Here is a 20,120-nt window from a genome sequence, read left to right as displayed (position 1 = left end):
CAATTTATGCATTGGCCACAAATAAGAGTATAGGATGAGTCAGAAACATTATTTGGGTATGAGTTAACAGAATATTAACTTCTAATCAATAATGGCTTTTGATCGTCTTGAATGGCCGTTTCTATTGAAAACTTTTAGCTTTCCAGCGGAAATAATACATTTCATCAAAAATATTGTATAAATATCCTAAAGCAAAAATATTGTATAAATATCCTAAAGCAAAAATATTGTATAAATATCCTAAAGCAAAAATATTGTATAAATATCCTAAAGCAAAAATATTGTATAAATATCCTAAAGCAAAAATATACACAAATAAATACATTATTGGATTTTTTCAGAATACTCAAAAATCTCAAGTTATAAAATTAATGTGGAATAATCAAAATAATGGCAATAGGAAAAAAGGAAAATAATAACTGATGAATAAAAGCCTTTAAATGGACCACAAAAAAATATGGAATATTTAGGATGCTTAATAAATGACAATGAACAACACATATATAAAGATCATTCATATTGTTGAGTAATGGAATAAAGTTGAGATTTAATTCAATTTAATAATATTCCCCAAAATCTTATAGGTAGAATAATCCTCTTTAGAATGGCTGGCAAAGTTTTTGTACACATTTTCTGTATTATTTTTGGTAATAGCAATTATCCCACCGAAGACATTCTGTTAAAAAGTATACTCGATCATTATATACTTTATATGGGCACATAAAATTCATAGAATAAAAACACAAGTTTTACATCTTCTTAAATCTGAGGGAGGTTTTAACCTTCCAGACTTGGAATTGTATCAACTCGCTACCCAAGGCTTTTACATGTGACATATAGTTAAATGCACTAAAGAGGAACAATGGGTACATGTTTAAGATGTGCATGCTCATCCTCAGAATCTTCTTACGTGTCTATTTTCGGAGGATAGAGCTAAGAACATTAACAACTTCATAGTTAAGAACACTTTAACGATATGGAAGAAAATGACAAATATTTTACAAGAACTAATATCACTCCCTAGAAACACAACCTTACGGAATAATCCTTGGAAAGCTTTACAGAATGAATCAAGAAATAGGCCCACATGGAAATCAAAAGGCATAGAAACCTTCATTTACTTGGTAACCGAAAATACACATTTTTATCCATGACAGGATTAAAAGTAATTTTGGACTGACCAATGTAGATAGTTTCAAATACATGCAACTTAAAAGTTACATATCACAAAATTTCGATTTGAAATCTTTTGGACATCAGAGCAACCTTGAGGGAATCTTATTTGAGTCAGAAAAGGATGTTCATATGAAAGATGTACAAAACCTTGCAGAGACCATATCCACCTGACAATCTATTAGAAAATATATATATAAACTGTTGGAACCAAGATTTAAAAAGAACTGATGTCGGCATAAAATGGAGGGAAAGTTGGAGCATAACTAATGAAATTACAGTTAACGCAATGTACGCTTCAGTATGAACGAATGTACAGAATGTATTATGCATAAGTCAAAATTCACAAATTATACAGCACAAAGGCAGAGTCACGCTGGAAAAGTGTAAGACTAATAATGACTGAATAATCCATTCTTTCTGCGAATGCCATTAAGTTCTGAAGTTGTGGGAGAAGCTAGAACGTTTGCTGTTGGAAGTATTACAATATAAACTTACTTTTAATCCATCAGTCTGCATATTTCAAGACATGACATATAGGGTGTAGTCAGATACCCAGTGATCTGGACGATTCTCTTCTCATCACTCATCTTGGAAAAAATGTATACTAAAAACTTGGAAGTTAATCAATCGCAATCATTGACACAATGGAAACATCTAATTATTTATTATTTAAATATTGTAATAGCATGGACGACTGAGACAAAAAGTTGTCCATGCAAAAAGTTGCACGAGAGATGGGGGTGTGAGCAGGCTGGTCTGGACAGATGAGATGTAGTCATTGTTTGTATGTGTCTGTAAGTTGTCGTTCGTATGTATGAGTTTGTTTTTGGAGTGTAAAAAAATGAAGAAAGGGGAAAAATAAAACATTTTAAAAATTGAGATTTTCACTGGACAGTTACTTGAACCTGTTATTGGTACTCCCTCCTCCCAGATCATCACTGCTCTAGAGGAGGACTCTACAGCTCAGAAGATGCAGCTGGGATACAGGCTCCAGCAGATCTCGGCTGCCGTGGAGAATAAAGTCACTGACCTATGATGACAGAGTGGCCCTGAGACAGGGGACACTGAGATGACAGAGTGGCCCTGAGACAGGGGACACTGAGATGACAGAGTGGCCCTGAGACAGGGGACACTGAGATGACAGAGTGGCCCTGAGACAGGGGACACTGAGATGACAGAGTGGCCCTGAGACAGAGGACAGGCCACAACACTGAGATGACAGAGTGGCCCTGAGACAGGGGACAGGCCGCGACACTGAGATGACAGAGTGGCCCTGAGACAGGGGACACTGAGATGACAGAGTGGCCCTGAGACAGGGGACAGGCCGCGACACTGAGATGACAGAGTGGCCCTGAGACAGAGGACACTGAGATGACAGAGTGGCCCTGAGACAGAGGACAGGCCACAACACTGAGATGACAGAGTGGCCCTGAGACAGAGGACAGGCCACAACACTGAGATGACAGAGTGGCCCTGAGACAGGGGACAGGCTACAACACTTAGGAGAAGACAACAGCTGAGATGAGTAGTCCCAAATGAAAGAAATGTGTGAAAATGAGGAAGACACAGTGAAATGAACATACAGGGTGTGATTTCATACAGGGTGAGATTTTCCTCTCTTTTTGGCAGACTGAAGGAAGGAAAGAAGGAAGATGGTTGAGGGGCACTCAGTAGCCACGTCCTTGTGGAGTTCCTGATCATAGATTCTCCTGATGAGCTGCACAGGACATTTCCATGGCAACCTGACTACATGTTCCCACTACTGCTCAGTGTGTAGATACATGTACATAGACATTATTCTGAGTAAGTAAGCAAAGTCCTGTTGAACTCTCTGCATGGCTGCAGAGTCTCTGCAACAGGAAGTCAGTCTTACTGGGAGGAAATGGATTTATGAAGCTTACAGCACTGGAGACTCTGAACATTGACACTATTGTCATCGAATGCCTCCTGTTTCTTTGAATCACATTTTCTAAGTCTTACTTTTTATTAAATAGCTAACATTTACAGACATTGTGTGATGTTTCCGACAAGCTCAATGAGAGATAGTATTGTCTTCACTCCTCTTCACTCCCATCAGTGTTTTTTGGCTATACACAAATGTAAGTGTTTCTGCTTCATGTAGTAACTTTGCCCCTGCTGGTCACCCAGCATTGAAATTCTGTATGATTTGAATGTTCCTTGCCAATATCATGTATAATCTAGGCTACAAGTAATTGTTGTGCATTTCTAAAGGCAGTTCTATGTTTCCCTATAACCACAGTAGCCAAACTGATTGTGTCTGATCTACTGCTGAGATTATGATAGATATCTCTACCCAAAACCTCCAGAGACACATCTCAGCTGCTTAATGTTTTATCCCCAGCACTGTGTCAGACCACACTACACGTTATCTTTCAATGGCAGACCAGAAGCTGCTCTCACAGCTTCCGTGAATAGCAGGAAGTGGTAATCAAACACAACAATTCATACAACTAAATGTGGTGGAAGAGTTCAGAAAATGCCTGGTTATCATGCAAAAGTTTAGATTTAGTTCATTCTGACATTTTGATTATTCATCTATCTGTAGTTGTTCCGGCTCGCAGGTTTTTCGTCACTGGTTATTTGGAACAAATCACCATTTAGCAGGGTGTAAGCATCTTTTGAAATTCGAAAAGGCAGGGGACATTTGGCCCATAGATTTGACGCGAAACAAGTATATTTTCTCATACATACTTTATGAAAGTATTCACAACCCTTGATTTTTTTCCAGGTTTTGTTGTTACTTTTTCCAGGTTTTGTTGTTCCTTTTTCCACATTTTGTTGTGTTACAGCCTGAATCTTTTCGTCACTGCCCTACACACAATACTCCATAATGTCAAAGTGGAATTATGTTTTTCAAAAGCTGAAATGTCTTGAGTCGATAATTATTGAACCCCTTTGTTATGGCAAGCCTACATTTTCAGAAGAAAGTTCAGAAGTAAACATTTACTTATAAAAGTCACTCTGTGTGCAACTATAGTGTTTTTTTGTATGACTATCTCATCTCTGTACCCCACACATACAATTATCTGTAAGGTCCCTCAATCAAGCAGTGAATTTCAAACACCGATTCAACCACAAAGACCAGGGAGGTTTTCACAAAGAAGGGCCCTTATTGGTAAAAAAAATAGACATTGAATATCCCTTTGAGCATGGTGAAGTTATTCATTACATTTGGGATGTTCTTTCAATACATCCAGTCACTACAAAGATACAAGTGTCCTTCCTTACTCAGTTGCCAGAGAGGAAGGAAACTGCTCAAGGGTTTTACGATGAGGCAAATAGTTACAGAGTTTAAATAATGGCTATGATTGGAGAAAACAGAGGATGGTTCAACAACATTGTAGTTACTCCACAATACTAATCTAATTGACGGAGTGAAAAGATGGAAGCTTGTACGGAATAAAAATATTCCAAAACATGTATCCTGTTTGCAACAAGGTACTAAAGTAATACTGTATAGAATGTGGCAAAGCAATGAACTTTTTGTCCTTAATACAAAGTGGTATGTTTGAGGCAAATCCAAAACAATACATTCCTGAGTACCACTCTGTATTTTAAAGCATGGTGGTGGCTGCATCATATTATGGGTATGCGTGTAATGGTTAACGAGTTTTTCAGGATAAAAAAATTAAACAGAATGGAGCTAAGCACCGACAAAGTCCTAGAGGAAAACCTGGTTCAGTCTGCTTTCCACCAGACACTGGGAGATGAATTGATCGTTCAGCAGGAAAATAACCTAAAACACAAGTCCAAATCTACACTGAAGACAGTGAATGTTCCTGAGTGGGTGAGTTACAGTTTTGACTTATCTGCTTGAAAGACCTGAAAATGGTTATCTAGCAATGATCTACATACAGTTTGACAGAACTTGAAGAAGTTTGAAAAGAATAATGGGCAAATGTTGCACAATCCAGGTGTGTAAAGCTCTTAGAGACTTACCCAAACATACTCACAGCTGTAATCACTGCCAACGGTGCTTCTACAAAGCATGTGTAAATAGTTACACTACCACTCAAAAGTTTGGAGACACCTACTCATTCAAGAGTTGATATTTATTTGTACTATTTTCTACATTGTAGAATAATAGAGAAGACGTCAAAACTATGAAATAACACATATGGAATAATGTAGTAACCAAAACGTATTAAACAAATTAAAATATATTTTATATTTGAGATTCTTCAAAGTAGCCAACCTTTGCCTTGATGACAGCTTTGTACACTCTTGGCATTCTCTCAACCAGCTTCATGAGGTAGTCACCTGGTAAACATTTCAATTAACAGATGTGCCTTGTTAAATTGTGGAATTTCTATCATTCTTAATGCGTTTGAGTCAGTCAGTTGTGTTGTGACAAGGTAGTAGTGGTATACAGAATATAGCCCTGTTTGGTAAAAGACCAAGTCCATATTATATCAAGAACATCTCAAATTAGCAAAGAGAAATGACAGTCCATCATTTCTTTAAGACATGAAGGTCAGTCAATGTGGAAAATTTCAAGAACTTTGAAGGTTTCTTCAAGTGCAGTCACAAAAACCATCTAGCGCTAGGATGAAACTGGCTCTCATGAGAACCGGCAGAGGAAAGGAAGACCCAGAGTTACATCTGCTGCAGAGGATACGTTTATTAGAGTTTGACTGCACCTCAGATTACAGCCAAATAAATGCTTCACAGATTTCAAGTAACAGACACATCTCAACGTAAACTGTTCAGGGGAGAGTGCGTGAATCAGGCCGTCATCAAATCAAATGTATTTATATAGACCTTCGTACATCAGCTGATATCTCAAAGTGCTGTACAGAAACCCAGCCTAAAACCCCAAACAGCAAGCAATGCAGGTGTAGAAGCACGGTGGCTAGGAAAAACTCCAGAGAAAGGCCAAAACCTAGGAAGAAACCTAGAGAGGAACCAGGCTATGAGGGGTGGCCAGTCCTCATAGCCTGGAGATTATAACAGAACATGGCCAAGATGTTCAAATGTTCATAAATGACCAGCATGGTCAAATAATAATAATCACAGGCAGAACAGTTGAAACTGGAGCAGCAGCAGGGCTGCTGGGGACAGCAAGGAGTCATCATGCCAGGTAGTCCTGAGGCTCAGGTCCTCCGAGAGAGAGAAAGAAAGAGAGAATTAGAGAGAGCATACTTAAATTCACACAGGACACCGGATAAGACAGGAGAAGTACTCCAGATATAACAAACTGACCCTAGTCCCCCAACACATAAACTACTGCAGCATAAATACTGGAGGCTGAGACAGGAGGGGTCAGGAGACACTGTGGCCCCATCCGATGACATCCCCGGACAGGGCCAAACAGGAAGGATGTAACCCCACCCACTTTGCCAAAGCACAGCCCCCACACCACTGGAGGGATAGCTTCAACCACCAACTTACCATCCTGAGACAAGGCCGAGTATAGCCCACAAAGATCTCCGCCACGGCACAACCCAAGGGGGCACCAACCCCCCCCCCTTCCCTCAAATTGCTGCAAAGAAACCACTACTAAAGGACAACAATAAGAAGAAAAGACTTGCTTGGGCCAAGAAACATGAGCAATGGACATCAGACTGGTGAATATCTGTTCTTTGGTCTGATGGGTCCAAATTTTAGATTTTTGGTTCCAACCGCTGTGTCTCTGTGAGACGCAGAGTAGGTGAACGAATGATCTCCGCATGTGTGGTTCCCACCGTGAAGCATTGAGGAGGAGGTGTGATGGTGTGGGGCTGCTTTGCTGGTGACACTGTCAGTGATTTATTTAGAATTCACGGCACACTTAACCAGCATGGCTACCACAGCAGCGATACGTCCTCCCATCTGGTTTGCACTTAGTGGGACTATCATATTTCTTTTCAACAGGACAATGTCCCAAAACCTCCAGGCTGTTTAAGGGCTATTTGCTCAAGAAGGAGAGTGATGAAGTATTGCATCAGATGACCTGGCCTGCACATTCACCCAGCCTCAACCCAATTGAGATGGTTCGAGATGAGTAGGACCGCATAGTGAAGGAAAAGCAGCCAACAAGTGCTCAGCATATGTGGGAACTCCTTCAAGACTGTTGGAAAAGCATTCCTCATGAAGCTGGTTGAGAGAATGACAAGAGTGTGCAAACCTCACGCCACAACCTCTCTCCCCGTGTGACCTACTTGTTGTGTGTATGTACTGACATGTATGTGTAACTGATAGATGCAAACACACACGACATGTTAATGTTTTTAAATGTATGTAAATTATCAAGTCTTTTGACTGTAATGTCTTTTCGTTATTTGTCAGACCCCACTAAGACTAGCTGTCACATTTGAAATTAAGAGTAGCAAGGCTATATACAGACACCGGTTAGCCAGGCTTATTGAGGTAGTATGTACATGTGGGTATGGTTAAAGTGACTATACATATATGATGAATAGAGAGTAGCAGTAGCGTAAAAGAGGTGTTGGCGGGTGGTGGGACACAATGCAGACAGCCCGGTTAGCCAATGTGCGGGAGCACTGGTTGGTCGGGCCAATTGAGGTACTATGTACATGAATGTATAGTTAAAGTGACTATGCATATAAGATAAACAGAGAGTAGCAGCATCGTAAAAGAAAGGTTGGGGGGGGGACACAATGCAAATAGTCCAGGAGTCTTATGGCTTGGGGGTAAAAACTGTTGAGAAGCCTTTTTGTCCTAGACTTGGCACTCCGGTACCACTTGCCATGCGGTTGTAGAGAGAACAGTCTATGACTGGGGTGGCTGGGGTCTTCGACAATTTTCAGGGCCTTCCTCTGACACCGCCTGGTGTAGAGGTCCTGGATGGCAGGCAGCTTTGCACCAGTGATGTACTGGGTCGTACGCACTACCCTCTGAAGTGCCTTGCGGTTGGAGGCCGAGCAATTGCCGTACCAGGCAGTGATGCAACCGGTCAGGATGCTCTCGATGTTGCAGCTGTAGAACCTTTTGAGGATCTCAGGACCCATGCCAAATCTTTTTAGTTTCCTGAGGGGGAATAGGCTTTGTCGTGCCCTCTTCACAACTGTCTTGGTGTGTTTGGACCATTCTTGGTTGATGTGGACACCAAGGAATTTGAAGCTCTCAACCTGCTCCAATACAGCCCCGTCGATGAGAATGGGGATGTGCTCGTGCCTCTTTTCCTGTAGTCCACAATCATCTCCTTAGTCTTGATCATGTTGAGGGATAGGTTGTTATTCTGGCACCACCCGGCCAGGTCTCTGACCTCCTCCTATAGGCTCTCGTCGTTGTCGGTGATCAGGCCTACCACTGTTGTGTCGTCAGCAAACTTAATGATGGTGTTGGAGTCGTGCCTGGTCATGCAGTCGTGGGTGAACAGGGAGAACAGGAGGAGACTGAGCACGCCCCCCTGGGGAGCTCCAGTGTTGAGGATCAGCGTGGCAGATGCGTTGCTACCTACCCTCACCACCTGGGCGCGGCACGTCAGGAAGTCCAGGATCCAGTTGCAGAGGGAGGGGTTTAGTCCCAGGTTCCTTAGCTTAGTGATGAGCTTTGAGGGTACTATGTTGTTGAACGCTGAGCTGTAGTCAATGAATAGCATTCTCACATAGGTGTTAATTTTGTCCAAGTGGGAAATGGCAGTGTGGAGTGCAATAGAGATTGCATCATCTGTGGATCTGTTTGGGTGGTATGCAAATTTTAGTGGGTCTAGGGTTTCTGGGATAATGGTGTTGATGTGAGCCATTACCAACCTTTCAAAGCACTTCTTTTCTACGGACGTGAGTTCCACGGGTCTGTAGTCATTTAGGCAGGTTGCCTTTGTGTTCTTGGGCACAGGGAATATGGTTGTCTGCTTTAAGCATGTTGGTATTACAGACTCAATCAGGGACATGTTGAAAATGTCAGTGAAGACACACCTGCCAGTTGGTCAGCATATGCCCGGAGCACACATCCTGGTAATCCACCTGGCCCCGCAGCCTTGTGAATGTTGACCTGTTTAAAGGTTTTACTCACGTCGGCTACGGAGAGCGTGATCACACAGTCGTCCGGAACAGCTGATGCTCTCATGCATGCCTCAGTGTTGCTTGCCTCGAAGCGAGCATAGAAGTGATTTAGCTCGTCTGGTAGGCTCGTGTCACTGGGCAGCTCGCGGCTGTACTTCCCTTTGTAGTCTGTAACAGTTTGAAAGCCCTGCCACATCCGACGAGTGTCGGAGCCGGTGTAGTATGATTCAATCTTAGCCCTGTATTGACGCTTTGCCTGTAATCCATGGCTTCTGGTTGGGGTATCTACATACAGTCACTGTGGGGACGACGTCCTCAATGCACTTATTGATAAAGCCAGTGACGGATGTGGTGTATTCCTCAATGTCATCGGAAGAATCCTGGAACATGTTCCAGTCTGTGATAGCAAAACGGTCCTGTAGTTTAGCATCTGCTTCATCTGACCACTTTTTTATAGACTCGAGTCACTGGTGCTTCCTGCTTTAATTTTTGCATGTAAGCAGGAATCAGGAGGATAGAGTTGTGGTCGGATTTACCAAATGGAGGGCGAGGGAGAGCTCTGTACGCATCTCTGTGTGTCGAGTACAGGTGATCTAGAATTTTTTTCCCTCTGGTTGCACATTTAACATGTTGATAGAGATTTGGTAGAGCTGATTTAAGTTTCCCTGCATTAAAGTCTCCGGCCACTAGGAGCGCCACTTCTGGGTGAGTGGTTTCCTGTTTGCTTATTTCCTTATACATCTGACTGCAGTCTTAGTGCCAGCATCTGTCTTTGGTGGTAAATAAACAGCCACGAAAAGTATAGCTGAAAACACTCTAGGCAAGTCGTGTGGCCTGCCATTTATCATCATATACTCTACTTCAGGCTAGCAAAATCTAGAGACTTCCTTCGTGCACCAGCTTTTGTTTACAAATATGCACAGACCGCCCCCCTCGTCTTACGGAGTGTGCTGTTCTATCCTGCCGGTGCAGCGTGTATCCCGCTAGCTGAATATCCATGTCGTCATTCAGCCACGATTCCGTGAAAAATAGGATATTACAGTTTTTGATGTCCCGTTGGTAGGATATTCGTGATCGTACCTCGTCTAGTTTATTGTCCAATGATTGCACGTTGGCGAGTAATATTGACGGTAACGGCAGCTTTCCTAGTTGCCTTCTGCGGGTCTGGACGAGGCATCTGGCTCTTCTTCCTCTGCGTCGCTTCCTTTTGCAAATAATTGGGATGTCTGTCCTGTGGGGTGTTTGGAGAATATCATGTGAGTCCTGCTTGCTGCTGTTGTTGTTGTTGTTGTAAAAATGTCTAATCTTTGTCTAATCCGAGGTGAGTGATCGCTGTCCTGATATCTAGAAGCTCTTTTCAGCCGTAAGATGCGGTTGCAGAAACAATATGTACAAAATCATTTCCAACTATCACGAAAAACCCCCACATAATAACACAATTGGTTATGAGACTGTAAAACGGTGGCCATCTCCTCCGGCGCCATTTTCAAAGGCCACCTGTCACTCACTCAATCGGTCATGAGAGTGGCTCTAATGTTCATAAGAAGCATCATCACATCATTAAGGGCCAATTTATCTGACAGATTTTCCATTGGGCCTGCTAATTAGTCCAGGAGCTGGCTTAATCTAAGTTTTGGAAAGTTGCTCACGCACACTCCTTCTGCCGTTCTCTCAAAATGTGAAGTTTGTGGCTTCATGTGTTTTTTCAATAGCTTTCTGTTTTCTGATTGCTCTATTTGTCGTGCTGTACTTCCAGCCAATCAAGCAGCCGTTGAAGCCAAGGTATTGTGACATATTCCATACCAGATGGCCTTTCAGTATGCCTGTCTGCTGACTGCTGTAATGAGGTGGTCTAAGCGGAGCTCATGAAAACCAGATAGCCTTGGCAGCATGTCCTCAGTGGCATGTGCTTCACTCCCCTCTAACAAGGGCAAGCAGGTTCATTGTGTTCAAAAGTGGAAAGGTCACATCAAACGAATGCAAGTAAGTGAGGTTGTGCTAATGAAGATTCTGGGTTATAGAGGGGAAGGTTGGTGGGTCTGGGTTGGACAAGTGAAGGTCAAGGGGTCCTGTCCTGTTGTTGCTGACTGTTCAACTCCCTGCTGAGGTGTATGACAAGTAACCTTGACGTTCTGTTTTCTCTATGGTTGCCTAGCGTTTTTGGATTTAGTTCAGTTAGCATTTATAATGCAGTTACAGTACAGTAGCTGTGTTCATTTTTGCTTTTGCAATTGGCATACAGAAAGGCAGAAAGGCAGAAATTAGTTGAAATATGAAAAGTTTTTTACCAGATGTGCACCTTAAGTACGTTTTTAAGTTGTAGTTAGAGTATGTAGCCTGCCTATCTCAATGTCTACAGGGAACATTTTGGTTCCTGCTAAGTATTGAGGATCCCTCTCCTATCTTCATGGGAGATTCCCAGCAAACAGGGGATGTCTTGAGGACATTCGGTGAGGTTCCCATTAGGTACCTTAAGGTTTTTGACTCCAGGTTATCCCATTGACGTTCTGAGAATGCTCTAAGAACGTTGCTTGATGGTCCCAAGGGACGTCCTCTGTCGGAACATTGTCTTGTTCTCTGTATGTTCCCAGGATGTCACTGAGGACCATGTCAGGACCTTTTTAGGGTGTTCTCAGCACTTTCATTTTACTAGCCCCTAGGACGTTGCATGATGGTCCCAAGGGAACGTTCTCTGGGGGACAAAGGTCCCTCAGATATCCCATGGTGGTCCCCTAGGATGTTTTTAGGACTTTCTTTGACAAGGAGGTTTTGTCTAGTTCCCGATGAGTTCCGGGGACGTCCCAAGGAAATGTTTAGGACTTTTCTTCAGATGTTGTGTCATGGTCCCATGGAGGTTTTGTCTAGATCCAAGTTTGTCCCGAGGAAGTTTAGGACATTCTTGGAATGTTGTGTCATGGTCCCCTGAAGGACCCTGAATGTTCTTGGGAGATTGCATCATGGTCCCCATTTATCTCTGTTTATTTGTATCTTTTAACATGGCGGGTAAAGAGATTTATGTGATACCATGACATCCAACCTATATTTGATATGCTTCTGACCCAGTTTTCAAACACTCCGCATCACGCTTGGGTCTCAGTCAACATAGGCAGCTGAGTCCTGTGGGGCTGCTCCTCTTTTACCACACATTGGAACAGCAGTCAGACTGAGGCTTAACAGCTGTATTCTGTGCCAAGATTAACCCGTAACTCACTCATACGGGCCACTGCTGGCCATAAATGAAGGCCAAAACTGTGGTAGCTGGTCTTTATAAAGACTGCATCAGAGGTTCATTGTATTTACAGTAGAACAATAATATTTACTCTAAAGAAAATCCACCCTTAGTAACAGAATGCAACAAGATGATATGACGAACTCTCAAACAACTGAACAACTCTGTGTGGAGCTAAAAAGATCGTTCCTCAACTTAAAATTACATCTATGTCTCTTGGCTGAAGGGCAACGTGAAACAATGACATTATATTTAACTACTGCCTGGGAACCCTGAAGGCTCCGAAACACTGTCAACAGGCCTGAGAAACCCACTCATCTTCCCAGCTAGCTGTCCTCCACCTCAACCACAAAAACACAAACTGCCGAAAATGTCCATTCAACACCTTGTCGCGCACTATGACTCTAGAGCACATTTTCTCCTATGCAAACTCTTTTTCAAGTTGCCTAAGACAGTCGGACATTTACACTTTATTCACGTCACTGAAAACATTTTGTAGAGTGTTTTGAGATGTTTGTTGCCCATAATGTCTAGTTGAATACGTGGATTTTGCTAAAGCGTTTGATAGGCTTGTGAATGAGCGTATCCATTGTAGCCGCGGCGGTTTACTTTTGAGAAGAGTTTGTAATTCTCATAATACTTTTTATTGCCATGTTCTCTTTCCCTGATACATAACTGTTATCATTCAGGCACACATCCGTGTATCGAGTCGCTTTCCCTGACTGTTATCATTCAGGCACACATCCATGTATCGAGTCGTTTTCCCTGACTGTTATCATTCAGGCACACATCCATGTATTGAGTCGTTTCCCTAACTGTTATCATTCAGGCACACATCCATGTATTGAGTCGTTTCCCTAACTGTTATCATTCAGGCACACATCCATGTATGGAGTCGTTTCCCTAACTGTTATCATTCAGGCACACATCCATGTATGGAGTCGTTTCCCTAACTGTTATCATTCAGGCACACATCCATGTATCGAGTCGTTTCCCTAACTGTTATCATTCAGGCACACATCCATGTATCGAGTCGTTTCCCTAACTGTTATCATTCAGGCACACATCCATGTATGGAGTCGTTTCCCTAACTGTTATCATTCAGGCACACATCCATGTATCGAGTCGTTTCCCTAACTGTTATCAGTCAGGCACACATCCATGTATGGAGTCGTTTCCCTAACTGTTATCATTCAGGCACACATCCATGTATGGAGTCGTTTCCCTAACTGTTATCAGTCAGGCACACATCCATGTATGGAGTCGTTTCCCTAACTGTTATCATTCAGGCACACATCCATGTATCGAGTCGTTTCCCTAACTGTTATAATTCAGGCACACATCCATGTATTGAGTCGTTTTGTGACAACATGGTAATGTTAAAGGAAAATGGGGATAACATAGGCCTACCTACCTGAATCCACATGTTTATATATGGGGGTAGTATATTCCACTAGCGCAGGTTTCCTGACACAGAGGGTATTTAAATAATTTGGTTTCAGTATTTCGGGTCGAGACTTAGGAGAGGAGGGTATCAGACCTGTATGGGAGAGGAGGGTACCAGACATGTGTGTGGGAGAGGAGGGTACCAGACCTGTGTGTGGGAGAGGAGGGTACCAGACATGTGTGGGAGAGGAGGGTACCAGACATGTGTGGGAGAGGAGGGTACCAGACATGTGTGGGAGAGGAGGGTACCAGACGTGTGGGGGAGAGGAGGGTACCAGACGTGTGGGGGAGAGGAGGGTATCAGACCTGTGTGGGAGAGGGGGATATCAGACATGTGGGGGAGAGGAGGGTACCAGATGTGTGTATGGGAGAGGAGGGTACCAGATGTGTGTATGGGAGAGGAGGGTACCAGACGTGTGTATGGGAGAGGAGGGTACCAGACGTGTGTATGGGAGAGGAGGGTACCAGACATGTGGGGGAGAGGAGGGTACCAGACGTACGGGGGAGAGGAGGGTACCAGACGTGTGTATGGGAGAGGAGGGTACCAGACATGTGGGGGAGAGGAGGGTACCAAACGTGTATGGGAGAGGAGGGTATCAGACGTGTATGGGAGAGGAGGGTACCAAACGTATGTATGAGAGAGGAGGGTATCAGACGTATGTATGGGAGAGGAGGGTACCAAACGTATGTATGGGAGAGGAGGGTATCAGACGTATGTATGGGAGAGGAGGGTACCAGACGTGTGTATGGGAGAGGAGGGTATCAGACATGTGGGGGAGAGGAGGGTACCAGACGTATGTATGGGAGAGGAGGGTACCAGACGTATGTATGGGAGAGGAGGCTACCAAATGTGTGTATGGGAGAGGAGGGTACAGACATGTGTATGGGAGAGGAGGGTACCAGACATGTGGGGGAGAGGAGGATACCAGACGTATGTATGGGAGAGGAGGGTATTAGACATGTGGGGGAGAGGAGGGTACCAGACGTATGTATGGGAGAGGAGGGTATTAGACATGTGGGGGAGAGGAGGATACCAGACGTATGTATGGGAGAGGAGGGTACCAGACGTATGTATGGGAGAGGAGGGTACCAGACGTATGTATGGGAGAGGAGGGTACCAGACGTATGTATGGGAGAGGAGGGTACCAGACGTATGTATGGGAGAGGAGGGTACCAGATGTATGTATGGGAGAGGAGGGTATCAGATGTGTGGTGGAGAGGAGGGTATCAGACGTGTGGGGGAGAGGAGGGTACCAGACGTATGTATGGGAGAGGAGGGCACCAGACGTGTGTATGGGAGAGGAGGGTACCAGACGTATGTATGGGAGAGGAGGGTACCAGACGTATGTATGGGAGAGGAGGGTACCAGACGTATGTATGGGAGAGGAGGGTACCAGGCGTGTGTATGGGAGAGGAGGGTACCAAACGTATGGGGGAGAGGAGGGTATCAGACGTATGTATGGGAGAGGAGGGTACCAGACGTATGTATGGGAGAGGAGGGTACCAGACGTGTGTATGGGAGAGGAGGGTACCAAACGTGTGTATGGGAGAAGAGGGTATTAGACATGTGGGGGAGAGGAGGGTATCAGACGTATGTATGGGAGAGGAGGGTACCAGACGTGTGTATGGGAGAGGAAGGTACCAGACGTGTGTGTGGGAGAGGAGGGTACCAAACGTATGGGGGAGAGGAGGGTACCAGACGTGTGTATGGGAGAGGAGGATACCAAACGTATGGGGGAGAGGAGGGTACTAGACATGTGTATGGGAGAGGAGGGTATCAGACATGTGGGGGAGAGGAGGGTACCAGACGTGTGTATGGGAGAGGAGGGTACCAAACGTGTGTATGGGAGAAGAGGGTATTAGACATGTGGGGGAGAGGAGGGTATCAGACGTATGTATGGGAGAGGAGGGTACCAGACGTGTGTATGGGAGAGGAGGGTACCAGACGTGTGTGTGGGAGAAGAGGGTACCAAACGTATGGGGGAGAGGAGGGTACCAGACGTGTGTATGGGAGAGGAGGATACCAAACGTATGGGGGAGAGGAGGGTACTAGACATGTGTATGGGAGAGGAGGGTATCAGACATGTGGGGGAGAGGAGGGTACCAGACGTATGTATGGGAGAGGAGGGTACCAGACGTGTGTATGGGAGAGGAGGATACCAAACGTATGGGGGAGAGGAGGGTACCAGACGTGTGTATGGGAGAGGAGGGTACCAGACGTATGTATGGGAGAGGAGGGTACCAGACGTATGTATGGGAGAGGAGGGTACCAGACGTGTGTATGGGAGAGGAGGGTACCAGACGTATGTTTGGGAGAGGAGGGTACCAAACGTATGGGGGAGAGGAGGGTACCAGACGTGTGTGTGGGAGAGGAGGGTACCAAACGTATGGGGGAGAGGAGGGTACCAAACATATGGGGGAGAGGAGGGTACCAGACGTGTGTGTGGGAGAGGAGGGTACCAAACGTATGGGGGAGAGGAGGGTACCAGATGTGTGTATGGGAGAGGAGGGTACCAGACGTGTGTGTGGGAGAGGAGGGTACCAGACATGTGTGGGAGAGGAGGGTACCAGACGTGTGGGGGAGAGGAGGGTACCAGACGTGTGGGGAGAGGAGGGTACCAGATGTGTGTATGGGAGAGGAGGGTACCAGACGTGTGTGTGGGAGAGGAGGGTACCAGACATGTGTGGGAGAGGAGGGTACCAGACGTGTGGGGGAGAGGAGGGTACCAGACGTGTGGGGAGAGGAGGGTACCAGACGTGTGTGTGGGAGAGGAGGGTACCAAACGTATGGGGAGAGGAGGGTACCAGATGTGTGTATGGGAGAGGAGGGTACCAGACGTGTGTGTGGGAGAGGAGGGTACCAGACATGTGTGGGAGAGGAGGGTACCAGACGTGTGGGGAGAGGAGGGTACCAGACGTGTGGGGAGAGGAGGGTACCAGACGTATGTTTGGGAGAGGAGGGTACCAAACGTATGGGGAGAGGAGGGTACCAGACGTGTGTGTGGGAGAGGAGGATACCAAACGTATGGGGGGGGAGAGGAGGGTACCAAACGTATGGGGGAGAGGAGGGTACCAGACGTGTGTGTGGGAGAGGAGGGTACCAAACGTATGGGGGAGAGGAGGGTACCAAACATATGGGGGAGAGGAGGGTACCAGACGTGTGTGTGGGAGAGGAGGGTACCAAACGTATGGGGGAGAGGAGGGTACCAGATGTGTGTATGGGAGAGGAGGGTACCAGACGTGTGTGTGGGAGAGGAGGGTACCAGACATGTGTGGGAGAGGAGGGTACCAGACGTGTGGGGGAGAGGAGGGTACCAGACGTGTGGGGGAGAGGAGGGTACCAGATGTGTGTATGGGAGAGGAGGGTACCAGACGTGTGTGTGGGAGAGGAGGGTACCAGACATGTGTGGGAGAGGAGGGTACCAGACATGTGGGGGAGAGGAGGGTACCAGACGTGTGGGGGAGAGGAGGGTATCAGACCTGTGTGGGAGAGGGGGTATCAGACATGTGGGGGAGAGGAGGGTACCAGATGTGTGTGTGGGAGAGGAGGATACCAAACGTATGGGGGAGAGGAGGGTACCAAACGTATGGGGGAGAGGAGGGTACCAGACGTGTGTGTGGGAGAGGAGGGTACCAAACGTATGGGGGAGAGGAGGGTACCAAACATATGGGGGAGAGGAGGGTACCAGACGTGTGTGTGGGAGAGGAGGGTACCAAACGTATGGGGGAGAGGAGGGTACCAGATGTGTGTATGGGAGAGGAGGGTACCAGACGTGTGTGTGGGAGAGGAGGGTACCAGACATGTGTGGGAGAGGAGGGTACCAGACGTGTGGGGGAGAGGAGGGTACCAGACGTGTGGGGGAGAGGAGGGTACCAGATGTGTGTATGGGAGAGGAGGGTACCAGACGTGTGTGTGGGAGAGGAGGGTACCAGACATGTGTGGGAGAGGAGGGTACCAGACATGTGGGGGAGAGGAGGGTACCAGACGTGTGGGGGAGAGGAGGGTATCAGACCTGTGTGGGAGAGGGGGGTATCAGACATGTGGGGGAGAGGAGGGTACCAGATGTGTGTATGGGAGAGGAGGGTACCAGATGTGTGTATGTGTGTATGCCAGAGCAGCGAACAGTTTTGACTGGGCTGAGCAGTTCCCGCTCAGCCCAGTCAAAACTGTTCGCTGCTCTGGCCCCCAATGGTGGAACAAACTCCCTCACGACGCCAGGACAGCGGAGTCAATCACCACCTTCCGGAGACACCTGAAACCCCACCTCTTTAAGGAATACCTAGGATAGGATAAAGTAATCCTTCTCCCCCCTTAAAAGACCTAGATGCACTATTGTAAAGTGGCTGTTCCACTGGATGTCATAAGGTGAAAGCACCAATTTGTAAGTCGCTCTGAATAAGAGCGTCTGCTAAATGACTTAAATGTAAAAATGTAAATGTATGGGAGAGGAGGGTACCAGACGTGTGTATGGGAGAGGAGGGTATCAGACGTATGTGTGGGAGAGGAGGGTACCAGACGTGTATGGGAGAGGACATGTGCAGTATAGCCTATGTTATGACCACAGAGATTATATTGACAATGCCTTTTGTTCAATCATTTTTTACTCGGTCTTGAGTACATGGATGCAGTTGTCAGTCATTGCTCTCTGCACCTTTTTTTAAGAAGTCCTCCGTCTATTAATTATCTCACCTGTGCTTATAATGTCTTGGCTAGGCCTATTGCAGTATTTTTAAGCTTATCTCACCCTAAGCCTGTTGCCCTGTTCTGATCTTGGCATACAGCAGAAGGAGACAGAAATGTCCCAGTAATGTCATCTGCGACCATTTGAACAGAGTCAAGTCCATCCGTCGTGCAAACTAGTGACCCCAATCTGGAACTGTGGCCCCCATCACCTCTCTCTCAGCTTACCGGCGTGCCCCTCGTGGTTTCTGAAGTGTCATCGGGTGGTGTGTTAGAGCAGAGTGTTAACAGCCGTGTATTAACCACAGAGAGCAGAGTCGAGCCTGAGACCTCACCCTGCTGTCCTCTGGACACAGACTGGGGGTATTTTTAACCTCTCTCCAACTCCACGGCTGGTGTAGACACATACTGATGAAAGTTTAAGAAGTGTAGCCTATCACTTCCCACTGACTTGACTTTCCACCGTATCCAACAACTGCCACACAAGTGACCTCTATGACACAAGTTCACTTGTCTTTATATAGCCCATATATCGTAGAACTATATCTACTTTTACAGTGCATAATTACATCAAATCAGAGATAGGCTAGCTATATTGGGCCTGTATCATTATATACATATCTTGATGACTGCACTATAGGACAAATCTACTGTAGTGTACAGCCAATTTACCAGGTTGACGAGCATAAACTGTTCATGGAATTGTCAGTGTCCTGTGCACGCTGGTGCTTGCTTGTGCTAATATACCTTGGCTTGTCTGTGAGATCACAGTCTGTTGGACTTCAATTCAACTCCACAGCAGCCCCACACAGCTGTCACATCCTCTCCCATCTACCCTCTCACAGCTTCCCACAACAAGAAAATACTATAGTATACTACGGTATAAATACTATAGTATTCACTGTAGTGTTTTTGCAGACTTTACTGTAGTATTCGCTGTAGTGTTTACTGTAGTATACTGTAGTGTTTACAGTTAACTCTCATATAAGTACTCTAGGAAAATAAAACTGTAGTGTATATACAGTACACTAGTAATTCATGTAGTGTTTTGTGGATTGTACTATACTGTAATATTTACTGTAGTGTTTTGCAGACTGTATAATACCATTGTATTTGCTGTAGTGTTTTTGCAGACATTACTGTAGTATTTACTGTAGTGTTTTGGTTTTGTTATATTTGACATAGAAGTGGAGGCTTTCTCCTTCAGGAAACCTACTAGAGAAATACTAAAAGAGCACATTTTCTATAACCTGTAGGTAAGACTGGGTTCTGAACAGATAGTTCAGAGCTTCAGCTCTTTTCTATAACCTGTAGAAACACAATATGGTCTATACTTGGCATTTAGGTTTCTCAGTCATTGGTGGCACAGATTGATTTATGGGGGAGGGAAATGGGCAGGGTATATGCTAATTAAATACTGTAGTATTTACTATAGTTAAAAAGGTGTAGTGTTTTGTGGACTGTAATGTTTTTGCGGACATTACTGTAGTATTTACAATAATCTTCAGTATGTAGTATAGTATTCTACAGTATACTACAGTTTACAGCCTTATATAGGAAGTACTGTAGTATTCTATAGTAGTCTATAGTATTTTTCCATATGAGTGTGGAGAGATATACT

At 45.2% G+C, this 20,120-nt stretch overlaps 1 protein-coding gene and 1 non-coding gene across 2 annotated transcripts in view; one reads left to right on the top strand and one right to left on the bottom strand.

Annotated features, from left to right (window-relative positions):
- LOC115132653 (plexin-B1-like) overlaps window positions 1-4,156 on the top strand; it is a 30,509-nt gene extending 26,353 nt beyond the window's left edge. Inside the window, exon 37 of the mRNA XM_065020906.1 lies at window positions 2,108-4,156. Within this exon, the coding sequence (XP_064876978.1) occupies window positions 2,108-2,212 (105 nt within the window). The 3' untranslated portion in view covers window positions 2,213-4,156. The remainder of the gene's footprint in view (window positions 1-2,107) is intronic.
- A 15,532-nt stretch (window positions 4,157-19,688) lies between these two features.
- LOC115132883 (U7 small nuclear RNA) lies at window positions 19,689-19,745 on the bottom strand. Its single transcript, XR_003864139.1, has one exon. It is a non-coding gene; the product is annotated as a U7 small nuclear RNA (small nuclear RNA).
- Between the last annotated feature and the right edge of the window lie 375 nt (window positions 19,746-20,120).

The sequence above is a fragment of the Oncorhynchus nerka genome, linkage group LG7 (assembly GCF_034236695.1).
Source record: "Oncorhynchus nerka isolate Pitt River linkage group LG7, Oner_Uvic_2.0, whole genome shotgun sequence".
Taxonomy (NCBI): domain Eukaryota; kingdom Metazoa; phylum Chordata; class Actinopteri; order Salmoniformes; family Salmonidae; genus Oncorhynchus; species Oncorhynchus nerka.
The sequence above is the reverse complement of the archived record's forward strand: the minus strand, read 5'-3'. Positions and strand labels throughout refer to the sequence as shown.